This window comes from Doryrhamphus excisus, linkage group LG7 (assembly GCF_037039965.1).
Source record: "Doryrhamphus excisus strain RoL-2023G ecotype Guam linkage group LG7, RoL_Dexc_Guam_v1.1, whole genome shotgun sequence".
NCBI classification, from domain to species: Eukaryota; Metazoa; Chordata; class Actinopteri; order Syngnathiformes; family Syngnathidae; genus Doryrhamphus; species Doryrhamphus excisus.
The window spans coordinates 12,709,339-12,725,868 of NC_136363.1; the positions used below are offsets into that span (position 1 = coordinate 12,709,339).

Below are 16,530 nucleotides of genomic sequence, written 5' to 3' on the forward strand. Positions count from 1 at the left end.
CACACACACACACGAACATCCACACACATCTCTCTAGCGTTTTGACCTTAGAAGGACAATAGTGAAGTGCATGAGTGTGCGTTTTGGCTTTACAGTTGAGTTGTCTTGCCTCGCTCTCTCGCTCTCTCTCTCTCTGTCTCACACACACACACACACACACACACACACACACACACACACACACACACAGACACACACAAGCAGAGTGTCACTATAAAGAAGTCACATGCACAGACTAGGGTACGATCATTGTATTTGTGAATGTGTGAGGGATCTAAAGCACATGGAGGACAGACAGCTTAGATTTCAGGTCATCTGATAACCACACACACATACACTCACACACACACACACACACACACACACACACACACACACGCTGCCAAGTCAGCAAGATTCAGGTGACAGAGATCTTTTCAGTGAACGTTGGTGTCGGTTTCAGTGAGGCAATACTCTCTCTTTTACTAATGTAGGTCACTCCGGCGCTACAACTCCCTCACGTCTTCTTTCTCTTCCACGTTTCCTGAGCTATTCCTGGCGTTTATCTTTATCCCGTGTGTTGCCCAATGTTGTCTCGTTGCCTCTTCCAAGTTCCTCACGCCATCGAGTCAAACTCCATTCCAGTTAAACTTCTCGGTTCGTATGAATACTGAAAAATGGAAGGATGCAAGGGACACTGGGATTTTCCAAATATTTCAGTTCTCTTTTCAAATGATCTTAATTTGTTTAGAAATATTATTACTTGATTCCTGCAGTATTCTTATGTAATGTATAGTATTCTACAATGGTCACTAGGTGTCAGTAAAGTTACATTGATGGGACACTAGTCGCCCCAGGAAGAGGAAGTAAAAACAGCAACAAGGAACTCTCCCGATATGTGAGTCTTTATTATGTGTCATTTATGTCTAATGTGTCTTATTTTGTCATATCATGTGTACTATATCGGATAGTACAAGTGCAAGGGTGACTGTTGGGATGTTATTTCATGTCTATAAGGCTCTAATAAGGTCAAAAAGTCATATTTGGAAGGTTGGAAACAGGTTTTCTGCGTTGAACATATACCAATTATCAATAAGGACTCCTAATGAAATGCTAATTTCTCAATGTTATTATTTAGTATTGAACCATATAAATAAATAGTGATCATGTAGCAATGCACACATGTAGCAAAGACCCCAGACTGCGAATGAGGAACAAAATGACTAAGCGTTGTATTGCAGCAACATTGAGTGCAAAGTGCACATATGCTGGCCAGAATTAGTTGTACAAATATGTGTGTGCTTGTGTGTTTTATAACTAGTGTGCATGCGGGTGTGGGTGCAGATACGTGAGGAAAAGAACACGTGTCAGCGTAACTGAGCGTGCTCAGATGTCAGCATACTTTTTACATTATGTATGAGATTCACACCAAGCTTTCCAGAACAGATGGCGCCAACACACACACACACACACACACAGGCCATTAGATTAGGTACACCCACTCTATTCAATCCAAGACACGAATGCCGACTTTGTCCCTGTCTGACTTTCAGGACCGTGCAGCGTGAGGGGGCGCTCGCAGGGCGATGATTCCGCATGAAGCCCGACGCACTCGGCCCCCCGTCGTCCTCGGCGGATGCAGCAGGTGTGACGTCGTGACGCTCTCGCCTAACGCCCTCAGCTCACCCTCCGGTCGCTAGAGTCACCCGGACGGAACAGGCCATCCCACTTCTCCTCCTCCATACCTTTCCATCTTGAATCCCGCCTCACCTGCTCACGAGGACCCGGATGTTTCCGTAGGAGAACGCTAAGCACGAGGAAAAGATCACACGCAGAAGGAGAGAGTCAAGTCTGAAGAAGGTGAGAAAGGAAGGCAATAAAAGGATCAAGTACGTACTCCAGAGGGGTTAGGATGAAGTCCAACCAGGAACGCAGTAATGAATGTCTGCCCCCGAAGAAGAGGGAGCTCCCTTCAGAAAACCGCTCCCCGACCGTAGCACCTGCCCCAGACCCCCAGCGCTCTGACAATGTGGCCTGGCTTGTCGCTGGGGGCAACAGGAGCACCGAGAACTCCCCTCGCAGCTCCGCACAATCTGATACCGCCCCGTATAAATCCCTGGCCTCCGCGTCAGATTCCTCCTCCATGACACTCGTCTCATCCCTTCCGACGGTGTACACATCCCCCCTGTCCCAGACCACCGTCGGAGGGACAGTCCACTACACCCAGCTGCCCCCCAACCTTCAGTTCATCACCTCGCCTTACAGCGCGCCCTACACCGGCTACATCGCACCCCAGCTTCTTCCACCTCCACCACCTCCTCCTCCTCTGTCCTCCTCGTCTCACAGAAGCTCATCCCACACGGAGACCGCTTCATCCGCTCCCTCCCACACCTCCAAATATGACCAACAGCGGGCATCCATCCGGCACACCTCCACCATGCCGCCGCCACCCACGGACGCCACCCCGCACCGCGCCTCTCCTCGGACCCTGCGCTCTCCTCAGTCCCTGCACGGCCATCACATAGCAGCGTCCCAATACACGGACGGAGGAAACACCAGGAAAGAAGAAGGAGAATCCAGGGAGCTTCACAACGGGGGGTTGGAGCGGAGCCGGAGGTTCGAGTCCGGACTGGCTAAACCAATCAAATCACGTGACACCTACGAGTCCTGCCAGCTGGTTCTCCCGTCAGACTACTCTCACGACCCCTTGGCTTTGAGAACCTCCGTCATGCTCATGCCCAACAGCCATGGGGACCACCAGCTGGTATCAGCCCGGGGCAGCCCTGAGAAGACCTCAGCCCACCTGGAGAAAGGCAGCATTCTCCTGGGGAAGCCCATCCATCGCACCTCCGCATCGTCCACCCCTTCTTTCACCTTTCCACCCCCCTTAAACGTAGACAATCTAAAAGCTGCTGTTGGCCCACTTTCACCACAGACTGTTATACACACGACCCACAACTCTACAGTGGAGTCTTTGGGGCTCCCTTCCACGGGCGTCTACCCCCAGGCCCCAGTGATCGGCTACATCGCGGGGGCCAGTGGCAGCCAGCATTCTCCACTCAGCTACCACACCAGCCTGCAACAACACGTACTCATCACTGGCGCCCAGCCGGTCATCATCCCAGTCAGTGGAAGCGGAATGACCACGCTAGAGTCCACCACGTCCCAGGTTGTGACGTCATCCACCCCGTCACCCTTTCCCGCAGCACTCCCTCACGCCTACATTGCGGCCACAAGAGGAGAAACTCAAGACAATCCTAGCGTCTCTTATCACCAGGTCACCTCGGGCGGGGTGGTCCGAGCCCAGCTGCACCTACCCGTCGTCCCGTCAACGGTGCCCCCACCACAGTCCAGCGCGGCAGCTCCCCCGTCGCTCCCGCCATATTTTGTCAAGGGCTCCATCATCCAGCTGGCGGATGGCGAGCTGAAGCGTGTGGAGGAGTTGAAGACGGAGGACTTCATCCAGAGCGCCGAGATCAGCAGCGAGCTGAAGATCGACTCGTCCACGGTGGAGCGCATCGAGGGGAGCCATGCTTCGCCCAACTTGGCGGTGGTTCAGTTCTCTGTGGGCGAGCACCGTGCGCAGGTAAGGATTCATTTAGCTGGTTTAGTTCTTAGCTGGTTTAGTTCTTAGCTGGTTTAGTTCTTAGAGTCTCACCAGGCATCTTGGTCCTCCAAAGATGAACAGGTGATTCATCTGAGCGCTGCATAGATACCTTTAAGTGGAATCCAAATCTATGTCTTTCAACTGGTCTCTTTGTGTTGCTGTCAGGTGAGTGTGGAGGTTTTGGTGGAGTACCCCTTCTTCGTCTTTGGCCAGGGATGGTCTTCCTGCTGCCCGGACCGGACCACCCAACTCCTGGAACTGCCTTGCACCAAGCTTTCTGTAGGCGATGTTTGTATTTCACTCACCCTAAAGAACTTGAGGAACGGATCTCTGACCAGAACTCAGCCCCCAGAGCTGGCGCCCCCTACATCGGCCCCAGCCTCCAGTCGTGGGCACCCCAGAGCCCCAAAGCCTGTCTCAAATGTTCCCCTGAGGTGCAGTGGAGGTGGCTCCAGGCACGGGGAGCGAGAGAACGGGCTTGGCCAACGGGGGAGAGGCGGCAGCGGAAACGGGGGCAGCAGCGGGGGCGGCACTGCTATAGAAAATGGTGATTTCGCATTGGTAGAAAGAGGATCCAGGTTGATTTTAAAAGACGGGCTCGGAGAACCCGGGAAGCGCGGGATGTCATCGGGGGCCAGGAAGCGGAGATGGTCGGCCCCTGAGGGTCGAAAGGTTGAAAAATCAGAGGAGCCACCCTTGACCTTGGCCAAACCTTCTTTTATCCCTCATGAGGTGAAGGTCACCATTGAGGGAAGGTCGAATATCGGCAAGTGAAGTCTTGTAAGATGTGGAAAGTGGAAAACAACATGAACTTGTTTTGTTTTTGTTTTGAATTCTGAAGCGTCGAGACGAAAACGCTCTACACGGTATAACTTTATCAGTCATTTTTATGGATGACACAAACAAATCTGTGCTTTTTTTTGTTTAAAGGGTTTTCACAAGATTCGGTGAAGGACGGGCAAAGCGCGCTAGCTCAGTGTGGCGCACGTGAAGCCGTTGTCCCATTGCGTGTTAGCGCGGCAACAGAAAGCGTTTACGGCGTGCCACACAGGTGATAGAGGGAACAACACTTCTTCTTCATTAGCTTAGCATTTTAGCATCCTGCTTGATACGCTTATCAAACGTCCTCCTCGCCCGTTTTTTCAATGATTGTCAGAAGAAATACGAATCAGGGGTCATAAAGTTGAACCGTGACAGGTCAATGTTCATTTTATAAATAAGCCCCAACCTGACTTTGTACAAACACACTGGGTTGGCCAACTTTAAAGGAAATATTAAGCGGGAACGTTCCTCCTCGTATTTGGTGATAAATTTTACGTTCTATTGTTGTACCTCGAGAGGTCGCTCCGAGCGCCGTTGGTTCCGTCGTTTGGTTGTTTTTAACGCAGTACTGTATGTTTGTCTGTGTTTTTGAGACGGGGGTGAGTAACAAGTAGCAGCAGCAGCACTTTGGAAGAGCGAAGTGGAGGGGTGATTGTGTTTTTTTGTTTTTTTTTTATTTTATTTTTATGAATTGGTGCCGTGGATGTGCCTCAAAAGAAATATGACGAAGAGCTCGCGCCACACGAGTTTTGAAGGGTGTCTTGTCTTTTTGTGCGCTAGATTGTGCAAGATGCAGGCCTATGTCTGTCCACACACACGCACACACACACACACCAATCCAGGCCACCCCTAATTTGATATATGTACTGTATTAGTGCTTAGGATGTATGGAGACGCTTCTATTTCGGTGCATATTGTCCTCAGCGGACTGCACACTCGTAGTTAACAGTAACAGTTGCACAGTGCTATGTGGTGTGTTTGTGTATGAGTTTACGTATACTGTGTATAGACAAATAATACACTCACTTCATAGATCTAGAACTATATATCTATAGAATATGTTCATGTCCAGTGTTTCCACTTGGAATCTTTTAAGAGAATCTTGCAGTTTGCACATCAGGAGGAAGGGAGTCGGTTGTCGGGTTGTTTTTTGTGTGTGTGTTTTTTTTTTTTTTTTTTTTTTAGCGGGTCCCAGTTCTCTTCAGATGAACTCGAGACCACCCGTAAAAAAAAAAAAAAAAAGAAAAGAAAGATGAAAAAAAAACACTGGAGCAGCCCCAACATTTCCTAATCATTAAAACTCAAATGAAACCCACAAGGAGCTTAAAGCGGACTTGTGTAATGTGCCTGCCTACTGAGCTCCGGTCAACATTTGGCGCCCCCACAAGGGGGTCCCAAATGGTGTTCTGTAGGGAAAATGGCGCGGGGAAACCTGTTTCACAAAGAAGTCAACATTTGGATATTTGAAACTTGTTAAGGGGCGGGGAGGCGGGACCTATGCGGGGGCCGGTGTGTGGGGGCAACCTGAGGCCAACCTAGGGGTCGATGATGTGGGATGATGTGCTTGGTGGATTACACGGACCCCGTATGAGATTTTGAACATAGTTTATTTTTATAAGAATAAAACAGGGTTCCACTGCATTGCCACAGTCGTGCATATTTACTTCCCTCCATCATGTATGCTTGTGTATTAACAGCCGCCCCCACTCCCCACCCCCACCCCTCAGACCACCAGCCCTTGGAACATGTAATCAAACCAATCAGCCTCTTGGAACCTCTACGCTTTTACTTCTTCAGGTTTAACAAAAAAAAAAAAAAAAAAAGACACAACGTAACTACGGAGCCAAAGCCAAGTGATGCTTGTGTTGCTATGGTTACCTAAGAAAGCAATAGTCATGCACTTTGCCACACACTTATATACATGCTGTATATATACGTATACACTTACACCAAATCATTCCAGTGGAGTAGTCGGCAATAAACATTTCATATGAATCCTCCAGCAACAGCAACCAAAACCCTCACAAGAAGAAGAATGCGTTTTTCAGGCGCACCGACCTGAAGAATCAGCCAATCGTATTCAGGGATTTGTCCCGGTGTATGCAGTACCACACCCCCACTAACCTCCAGCCAGAGTCCAGCACTCGGCTCCGTGCCGCCCCTCTCCCTGCAGGGGGGCAACACTTTCAACCCTCAATAACCGTTAGCTACCTTTCACGCTGTGGCGTAGCGTGGGCGGGTGGGGGTGGGGGGTCCCAGAGTAGACAAATACAGCAATGGAGGTTGTAATTTGTTCCTCGGACGATAGCGGGCGCTGATGTTTGACAACCCACGCTACACCGCTGCTGACTCGACACCTTTTATCGATATCTTTCATCGGCATCCGTACAGAAGGCTGGCGACTGTTTCCGAGCGAAGGAAAGAGAACCCCGTCGGTAAATGTTCCGTCATGTGCAATAGTTGACGTCCCCCCTCTTCCTCGCTGTGCCAAGTCCATGTAGCATCATCCCTTTTTTCTTTTTTTGCTTGAATTTCTGCTTCCGTCTTGTGCTTGGCGGCCTTCCTCTGTTTGTGTGTGTGTGTGTGTGTGTGTGTGTGTGCGTGCGTTTACGTGAATGGACAAACCTCGCAAGGTTCATAGAGACCTCATTGCCACAGTGGGGACCACTTTTTTTTATTAGTAAAAAAAACATAAAAAATAGCAAAAATAGACGATGCACATGCAAGGAACGGAGGTTTTTAAAGATGACGTTTCAGCACTTTCCCAATCCTAGCTAGGAGGCGGGCTCGCAGAGGATCGACACAAGGGGGCGATAAAACCTGTTTTTGTTTGTTTGTTCTTTTGGGTCCAGGTGTCAGGTGGTGTTTGTGGTCGTCGTCGTCTCACACGTCCCTTCTTTTGTGGGCTTTGTAGCTTTTTATGACGAGCGTCCTCGCCGGAGGATCAAGACTTTGGTTTAGTTTTTCCTCTTTCTTGCACAAAAAAAAAAATAATGAATGTGTGCAGCTTTGACGTTTTGGATGAATAAAAAAACAAAAAACAGGCACGCATGCTTTTGGGATGCGTTCACACTTAGCATGTTTGCTTGGGTTAAAAGGAACTCTGGTGCCTTCGCTCTGCTTGGTTGTTACCCCAAAACAACACTGGGTGGGTGAGGTTGGTCTCAGGCCATTTGCAAGTGAACTCTGGTGTGGTTCAGTTCACTTGGATGCAACACTGACCCCCAAAAAAAGCATGCAGAAGTATGTTTTAGAAGCTTTTGGTTCAATCCCAGATGATAAATATACAACATAGGCGGAATATACAGTCAAAAACCAACACATTCAACCCAGTAGACGGCGTGTGCATTTGGAATATTTCAGTTGCATCATGGCACAAAAGATGCACTTTAAAAGTCAATTTTAGAAGCTTTTTGTGAAAATCCAACTTAAATAAACAAAAGTAAATAATAATAAATATGGAATATACAGTAAAAAAAACAACACATTCAACCCAGTAGATGGCATGTGCTTTTGGAATATTTCAGTTATTTCATGGCACAAAAGATGCACTTTAAAAGTCCATTTTAGAAGCTTTTAGTGAAATTCCAGATTACATAAATAATAGTAAATAATAATAAATATGGAATATACAGTAAAAAACCAACACATTCAACCCAGTAGACGGCATGTGCGTTTGGAATATTTCAGTTACATCATGGCACAAAAGATGCACTTTAAAAGTCCATTTTAGAAGATTTTGGTGAAAATCCAGATTAAATAAACAGAAGTATATAATAATAGATATGGAATATACAGTAAAAAACCAACACATTCAACCCAGTAGATAGCATGTGCTTTTGGAATATTTCAGTTACTTCATGGCACAAAAGATGCACTTTAAAAGTCCATTTTAAAAGCTTTTGGTGAAATTCCAGATTAAATAAATAATAGTAATAATAATAATAAATATAGTATATAGGTGGAATATACAGTACAAAAACAACACATTCAACCCAGTAGATGGCATGTGCTGTTGGAATATTTCACTTACATCTTGTCAAAAAAGATGCACTTTAAAAGTCCATTTTAGAAGCTTTTGGTGAAATCCAAAATGGTAAATATGGCTGAATATAAAAATAACACATGGAGACCGGTAGACAGCATTTTGGCTTGGAATATTTGACTTAATATGTCACTTAATATTCCAGGAAAGTATATTTTAGAAGCTTTTGGTGAAATCCAAAATGGTAAATATGGCTGAATATAAAAATTAACACATGGAGACCGGCAGACAGCATTTTGGCTTGGAATATTTGACTTCATATGTCACTTAATATTCTAGGAAAGATGCACTTTAAAAGTATATATTAGAAGCTTTTGGTGAAATGTACACTGGGAAATATAGCAGATTCTAAAAGTAGCAAACGTTCACCCCAGTAAGGAGTAACATATGTTGAAAGCTGCCCAATCAAGTCCATACTTTAGGCTCTATGTATCTTCATTCGTCTGCAGCATCTGGTCACATGACAGAAATAGCAGCGTGAACCCACCAAAGAGCACACCAGGTATCTTCTTTCTCCACAAGTGTGAACGCAGCCTCGTCTGTGTGTGTTCGTTTTGGAGGAATAAAAGAAGAAGCAGTTTGTTTTTGTGTCCTTAGCGCTGGATAACCAACTCAGGCAGAAAGAAAACGTTTATATGCCCACTTTCACGTTTAGTCGAACCCCAATCACTTTACAACGTGGGCTGTTTGGGTTCCAAGATGTGTCAATTTACCACAAATAATTTCATATGATTAACAATCATTGACAATTAACTAGTTATTATTATTATTATTATATTAAGTGTATTATGCTGGAGATGGCTGGGATTTATTTGTATTTTTTTTGGTTTGTTGACCCCCGCTTACTGCCACTTGTTTCCGAACACTCAGGACCCCCCCCCCCCCGGACTGTGCAGGAAGTATGTGTGTGTGTGTGTGGGGGGGGGTCAGAACTTTATGGTGGCAGAGGACAGTGTGGCCTGCAGGGGGCGCAGTAGTTCCCAGCCAACTTTGTTTGTACTACAGTATATTGTACTCACCATCTCTCACAGACCACCACCCAGACCCCCCCCCCCAACCCTCTATAGCCATGGAGAAACCTTGTCGGTGTAAACGTATTTGACATCTGTACAAATGCACCTCTTTGGAAAAACAAAATGAAATCTTGACATATCGGGAAGAAACATCCGCCTTGTGTGTTTATTTCAACCCCCCCCACAGCCCCCTCCCCATGTATTGAACACCACCTGTCTGTCACACACCACACATGCTTAAACGTGTCCAAAGGTTAACCACGGTACATCTTTCCTTTCCTTGTTGTTGTTTAGAAGAAGACGTGTTTTGGACGGTTTACCTAAAAAACACTTGGAAAAATAATAATGATAATAAATATTATAAATATTGTTTTGCTAGTATAAAAATGAATACAATAAAAAGTTATTCATTTGGCTTTTTATGTCCCAATATCTTATCACCAGACGGGACCCCATATAGTACATACTGTAGTATGTCCCAATATCGTATCACCAGACGGGACCCCTCCCAAAATCGTATCACCAGACGGGACCACATGTACTGCATAGTATGTCCCAATATTGTATCACCAGACGGGACCCCATGTACATACTATAGTATGTCCCAATATCGTATCACCAGACGGGACCCCTCCCAAAATCGTATCACCAGACGAGACCCTATGTAATGTAGTATGTCCCAATATCGTATCACCAGACGGGGCCCCATGTACTGCATAGTATGTCCCAAAATCCTATCACCAGATGGGACCCCACGTACATACTGTAGTATGTCCCAATATCGCATCACCAGACGGGACCCCTCCCAAAATCGTATCACCAGACGGGACCCCATGTACCGTAGTATGTCCCAATATCGTATCACTAAACGGGACCCCTCCCAAAATCGTATCACCAGACGGGACCCCATGTACTGCATAGTATGTCCCAATACCATATCACCAGACGGGACCCCACGTACATACTGTAGTATGTCCCAATGTCGTATCACCAGACGGGACCCCATGTACCGTAGTATGTCCCAATATTGTATCACCAGACGGGACCCCTCCCAAAATCGTATCACCAGACGGGACCCCATGTACATACTGTAGTATGACCCAATATCGTATCACCAGACGGGACCCCTCCCAAAATCGTATCACCAAACGGGACCCCATGTATCGTAGTATTTCCCAATATTGTATCACCAGACGGGACCCCACGTACATACTGTAGTATGTCCCAAAATCGTATCACCAGACGGGACCCCATGTACATACTGTTGTATGTCCCGATATCGTATCACCAGATGGGACCCCATGTAATGTAGTATGTATTTATTGTCACCAATTCTCCCGCCGCATTGCAAAGAAGTTTGCATTGGATTCGCACATGAAGAACCTTTGGAGAACTCCACAGCTGGATTTTTCAGGCCTTTGGTGTCTTTAGCGTACATGCTATGTAAGTTCATGTTTCACAGTTGTCTGCAAAAGGCCACGTCATTGCATCATCATGTTACATAAGCGACGTGTCAGTGAGCTGGAAAAGATCTCCTGAGATGAAGTTTGCAGGTGTTCCTCCTCCCTGTACGTCTGCACACGTAAACACTTAAACAAACATCTGGCTGGACTGCTGCGTGACTCTGATGAAGGTGGTCCTGCGGCTCAGCTCCTTCAGCTTGGCGGCGCCCACGTAGGTGCAGGTGGAGCGCAGACCCCCCAGCACGTCCCGGATGGTGTTCTCCACATCGCCCCTGTAGGGAACCTCCACCGTCCTGCCCTCGGACGCCCTGAGATCAGCAAGTGGGTACCGTAAGCCACCCGTGTCCTCGCTTTGTCCGTGCAAGCATCTCACCTGTACTCGGCCACCCCGCCCACGTATTTCTTCATGGCCGTGTCCGAGCTCATGCCGTAGAACAGCTTGTACTTCTTGCCGTTCTTCTCGATGAGCTCGCCGGAGCATTGGTCGTGGCCCGCTAGCATCCCGCCCATCATCACAAAATCTGCGCCAGCACCTGTCCGGGTCAGAGGTCATTATGCTATAGTAAACAACGCTAGAAATAGTGAAGGCCATCTTTTAGCTTTGAACAAAAAAAGAAGTTAACCACTAACCTACTTAATACTCATGCAAGTGGAAAAAGAAGCTAATCTGGTATTTTTCCAGAGAGGTTTCAGACTCACCAAAGGCTTTGGCTACGTCTCCAGGGCAACTGCATCCTCCATCCTCAAGAAAAAAGTGTCGTATGAGAGTGGATTTTAATGAGGGCTCCCTCTGTGACCTGTATTGTGGTACTACCACCAAAGTATGTACTTACTGAGATGATGTGTCCTTTGAGGCCGTGGGCGGAGTCGGCGCATTCGATGACGGCGCTCAGCTGGGGGTAACCGACGCCCGTCTTGATCCTGGTGGTGCACACTGACCCTAAAACACACAAAGTTATTCAAAGCTAATTTTAATATGACTGATGGGTCACTGGTGTATCATGTTGACGCTCCCACCAGATGGCGCCATTTCCCCGTCCAATACAAGGTGTATGTTTTGATCACAATATGTATCGCGTTTTTTCAAAAATTAATGCACAAATGATCACTTTAGTCGTTAAATACGGTCTATTACTAGTAAATGAAATCATGTTTAAGCAATTTCTACTTATTTTTGGCCTAAATGAGCATAAATAAAATACAAGACAGAAGGAGCATTGGGATCGACATCAAACACGAACACACACAGGTTTGCAACCATTATCAATTAATCAAACCATAAATAAAAACAAACTCGATATTAACATGTGCGTGCATGTTTGTTTTTCTCCTGAATGTGTTTTTACTCACTTTTTGTCTCCCCACATTAAGTGTTACAGCATCAGTGGCTGTATTCTACATTGACCACTAGGTGTCGGTGTTTGGTCACAAAGGCACTAGTCTTGCCACTAAAGGTTCCCGAGGGAAGACATTTACTGTGACACAGGTCGAGCTGGAGTTTTATTTACGTCTTTATATGTCATATTTTACTCTTATTCTGTCTTATTCAATACGCTGTCCAGGAAAGAATAACTGCTATCCTGTGAGTCTATGATATCTTAGTTATGTCTAATATGTCTTATTTTCTCTGATTATGTTGGGTATAACAACTCCTCGTTTATCGCGGCTAATTGGTTCTAAAATGGAACATTTCGGAGTTAGAGCACACAAAAGCTGTAACATCAGGACGGCCTCGTAGACATGAAATAACACCACAAAAGTCACTTTTGCACTCGTATTTACATGTTTACAGCACATTGCTCAGCCTACGGGATCACTGAAGGGACATAACAGACCGCCGCTCGCACAGCAAGCTACCGAGCTAACTAGTTAGCCTCTCAAATTGACTTATTCTAAACTTAGGAAATTATTTCCAATCGAGTGGAGGAGGACAGAGAATACGTAAACTTACCATTTCCGGACAGAATGAGAAGATAACTCTTTTTTTTCTACTCGATGTCAGCCATGTCATGTCCTTCTCTGCGCTAGCTAGTAGCCAGTGTGAAAGCTAATGCCATCCAACCTCATGTTTCATAACAGTTCTCATAGGAGTTTAATTTCATGTCTTGAGGGCTCTAAATGCTATTTAGAATATCGTAAGCATGTTTGCTATGCCATAAGTATTAAAATATATTTTATTGCGATAAACGAGGGATTACTGTGTTCAAAAGTCAAGACATGATTTGTTTATTGGGTTTGCTATATTTGTCATTGGCCAGTAAGAGTATGACTGGGCTGTGTGAATTCTGCCTAGCAACCAGTGGCCATGCAAAGCTGCACAGTACAGGTGTTAGCATAACTGCTACTATGCAGTTTCAAGTCTGTGTGTCTTCATCTTGCAGACCCGTCCACCCACCTGGCCCGATTCCCACTTTGATGATGTCAGCACCAGACAGGATGAGCTCCTCCACCATCTCGCCCGTCACCACATTACCAGCCTGCACACAGCATGCTTCGTCATCGTCGTCATCATCATCATCATCATGACCGAGTGACAGGTGAACGATGGTGACAACGTCTTACCATGATGGTGTGTTTGGGGAACTTCCCCCGTACGGTCTTGACAAAGTCCACAAAGTACTCAGAATATCCGTTGGCCACGTCCAGACAGATGTACTTGAGGGCGGGCACGGCCTCCACGATGGCGCACAGCTTCTCCAGGTCGGCGCCGCTGCTGCCCGAGCTGGCGGCTATGTGCTAATGTGAAAATGAAACGCTGCTCAAAGATCTTCTATGTGACAGGAGCGCTCTGCTGTTGTTAAGGACGGGTTTAAAGTACCTCTAAGCAATCTGGGTGATCAGCAGCAAAGTTCTTCCACTGGTCCACGGTGTAGTGCTTGTGAATGGCTGTGAAGAGAGTGTGCTGGAAGACAACCATGTGATCACATGTATTCATGGACACAACGTTTGGGAGCTGCACAATCTTGTGGTATTTCCAATCGCGTAAATGATTCATGAGTGAAAGACTCACTTTGCTGAGCACTTGCGCCATCTCAAAGGTGCCCGTGGTGTCCATGTTGGCGGCGATGATGGGGACGCCAGAGTAGCTCTGCTTGGAGTTCCGGAATGTGAAAGTCCTCTGAAGGTCCACCTAGAGGACAGAGACGACATTCCGCTCTTACTACGTCATCTTGAATGGTATGTGTTTATTGGGCTACATTGGGCTCTAATTAGCGGGCGTGCGGGTGTCCCTAATGTTGTGACCAGTGAGCGTGTATACTGTAGTGTCCTGCCACGTTTGGAATGTGCTCTGAAGGACTCGCCACTGCAATACTTGCTGCTATTTTTAAACAAGCTTTCCCAGAAGTCCTCCTGAGGGCCTTATGTTGCTGTTGTGGTCCATTTGGTACCACATGGTGTGGGACGACGCCGCACGCCGCCAGGGTGCCGCTTTACATTAAGGGTCCCTTTGCTGGTCGTGACTAGTATATGACCTCACTATGGCTCACTATTTGGCATGTTTAAACTACGCTTAAGATAGCCAGCTGGCTTCAGCCAATTAGGAACAGGTATTCCTAAACAAGTATGTTTACAAATTTTATTTTATTTTTTTTGTCCCAAGCAGGGTGTGCTTTTAAATGGGGGCGGGCCCACAGCAGTACCTGCTGCCCGTTGAGAAGAGCAACACTTGTTTTCATGTTCGGGTCTCCAAAAGCAGCCAATAAGACCTATAGAATCTATAGGGGTCTGAATGCTGATCCCTCCTTCTCTCCTCCTTAATTTCAGGCAGACCAGGCATGTTAAGAAGCAGCGTTGAAGCAGAAGCTGCCATCTACTGTGGAGAGTTGGAACAACAAGCTACGAGGGCCGACATGTAGCGCCAAATCTATTTGTGGCGGGCCTTCACAAATGAATGAGGGTGTAAGTTTCCCAATATTTCATTGTTTTCCTACATGAGGAAAGTCCGATCCTGGACACTGGTGAGGAATCTTCTACACCAATACCGCCTGAAGCAAGTACCACCATTTTACCTGCTCCGTTTCAGAGGACCTTGGGTTGATGAACTTGGATTGGCGGTTGTAGTGACGTGAGATTGCCTTTCACACGGCGTGGAGAGAGCTGAGCGGACATGATATGCTTGAGATGCTTCTCTCATTCAGTGTGGAAGTGGTAAGTTTGTGTCTTCTTTGTCTTTCTTCTTTGTCCGTGTTGAAACACATTTTAAAGTTTAGAATAAGTAAATTGGAGAGGCTAATTAGTTAGTTCGCTAGCTTGCTATGCTAACAGTTGCCGTCTTTTAGGTTCCTGCAGTAATACCATAACCTGCACAATGTGTTTGTAAATGTGTGTAAACAAAGAATATTTCAAGTGTACAAGTGACTATAGGGGTGTTATTTAATGTCTGCAGGGCTCTAACAATGTTAAAATGTGTATTTTAAAAAGCAATAGACAGCTGTGCTATGCTCTAACTACAAAAATATTTAATGTATTTATATTGAATCCTACTTCACTGAAATTGGCTGACCCTGGTCGGTCTGGAACCAATGAACCAGGATAAACAACGTTTTACACAATTTTAAAAGCATTCTATTGGACCTTTCATCATTGTTCATGAGGGAAAACAATCTTAAAAGCCATTTTTACGCAAACTATGATTACTTGCAGGTGTAATAAATATGATAAAGGACATAAACAAGCAGTCAAACCGCTCCTTTAAAGGACTTGTTGCTGTTCATTAACAAGAATTCCAAAGCCGCCTAATGACTGTAGATGCTGCTTTGTGTGTGTGTCACCTTTCGAGAAGGTCACGCTGCTCTCAGATCAGCCATTATTGCTGGTGAGGCACAACAACAGCATACAAGGTGATATCCGTGTGTAGCACATGCAAACAACAGCCTGCATGCGTGCGCGTGCATGCGTATACTTCCTGCATGCAGCAGTAGCGAGCTTACCTCCGAGCGACTCTTCAAGCTGCTCCGCTTGGGCCTGAAGAGGACATCCTTAAAGTCCAGCTTGAGGTCTGCGTCCACACGAGGCATCCTGGAGGAGGAGGGTGGTGGTGGTGATGGTGATGATGAGGAAGAGGAACAGGCACTGGGGACTCTCTTGAGGAAGGCTGCTGCTGCTGCAGAGGAACTGATCAAGGTGGTGGTGGTCCCTGGTCTGGAGCCCAAACCACCAAATCCGAACCTCCAGGCAGCCAGTGTATTTATAGCAAAGGGGGGCGCTGCCCAGCCCCTGCCCCCATGGCTTTATTTGGGCCTTCACACCCTACTCCTCCTCCTCCTCCTCTCTCTGTACATGCACGCACACACACACACACACACACACACTGCAGTGGTGTGTGCTGCATTGCTAAAGAGCACACCTGCTGTCCACTTGGGGCATTGCGGCCAAACAGCAGCACACTTAAAGGTAGAACAAGTCCTCAAATACACTTAGCGACATTTACTTAAGTACGAGTAAAAGTATGTGTCTAATAATGTATTAGAGGAAAACTTTCATTATACAGTGCATCCGGAAAGTATTCTCAGCGCTTCACTTTTTCTACATTTTGTCATGTTACAGCCTCATTCCAAACTGTATTAAATTAATCTCTTACCTCAAAATTCTACACAAAAT

General features: G+C 46.4%; 2 protein-coding genes and 1 long non-coding RNA gene across 4 annotated transcripts in view; 2 read left to right on the top strand and 1 right to left on the bottom strand.

The window, feature by feature from the left end:
- The window catches only part of atxn1a (ataxin 1a), a 61,897-nt gene extending 53,237 nt beyond the window's left edge, over positions 1 to 8,660 (top strand). For both annotated transcript variants that reach the window (XM_058046864.2, XM_078792134.1), the window contains 2 exons: positions 1,533 to 3,565; positions 3,752 to 8,660. In XM_058046864.2, coding sequence (XP_057902847.2) covers positions 1,892 to 3,565; positions 3,752 to 4,360 — 2,283 coding nt within the window. In that variant the 5' untranslated portion in view covers positions 1,533 to 1,891 and the 3' untranslated portion in view covers positions 4,361 to 8,660. The remainder of the gene's footprint in view (positions 1 to 1,532; positions 3,566 to 3,751) is intronic.
- A 2,122-nt stretch (positions 8,661 to 10,782) lies between these two features.
- Positions 10,783 to 16,114, bottom strand: gmpr (guanosine monophosphate reductase). The gene is made up of 9 exons (XM_058046876.2): positions 15,861 to 16,114; positions 13,940 to 14,059; positions 13,748 to 13,831; positions 13,492 to 13,665; positions 13,325 to 13,406; positions 11,763 to 11,869; positions 11,629 to 11,671; positions 11,303 to 11,462; positions 10,783 to 11,237 (listed from the first exon to the last, which is right to left on the bottom strand). The coding sequence occupies exons 1-9, from the start codon at positions 15,945 to 15,947 to the stop codon at positions 11,057 to 11,059; spliced, it is 1,038 nt and encodes a 345-aa protein (XP_057902859.1). The 5' UTR covers positions 15,948 to 16,114; the 3' UTR covers positions 10,783 to 11,056.
- LOC144899540 (uncharacterized) lies at positions 10,969 to 15,058 on the top strand. The gene is made up of 4 exons (XR_013627724.1): positions 10,969 to 12,511; positions 13,311 to 14,106; positions 14,695 to 14,829; positions 14,954 to 15,058. It is a non-coding gene; the product is annotated as an uncharacterized LOC144899540 (long non-coding RNA).
- Positions 16,115 to 16,530: the final 416 nt, after the last annotated feature.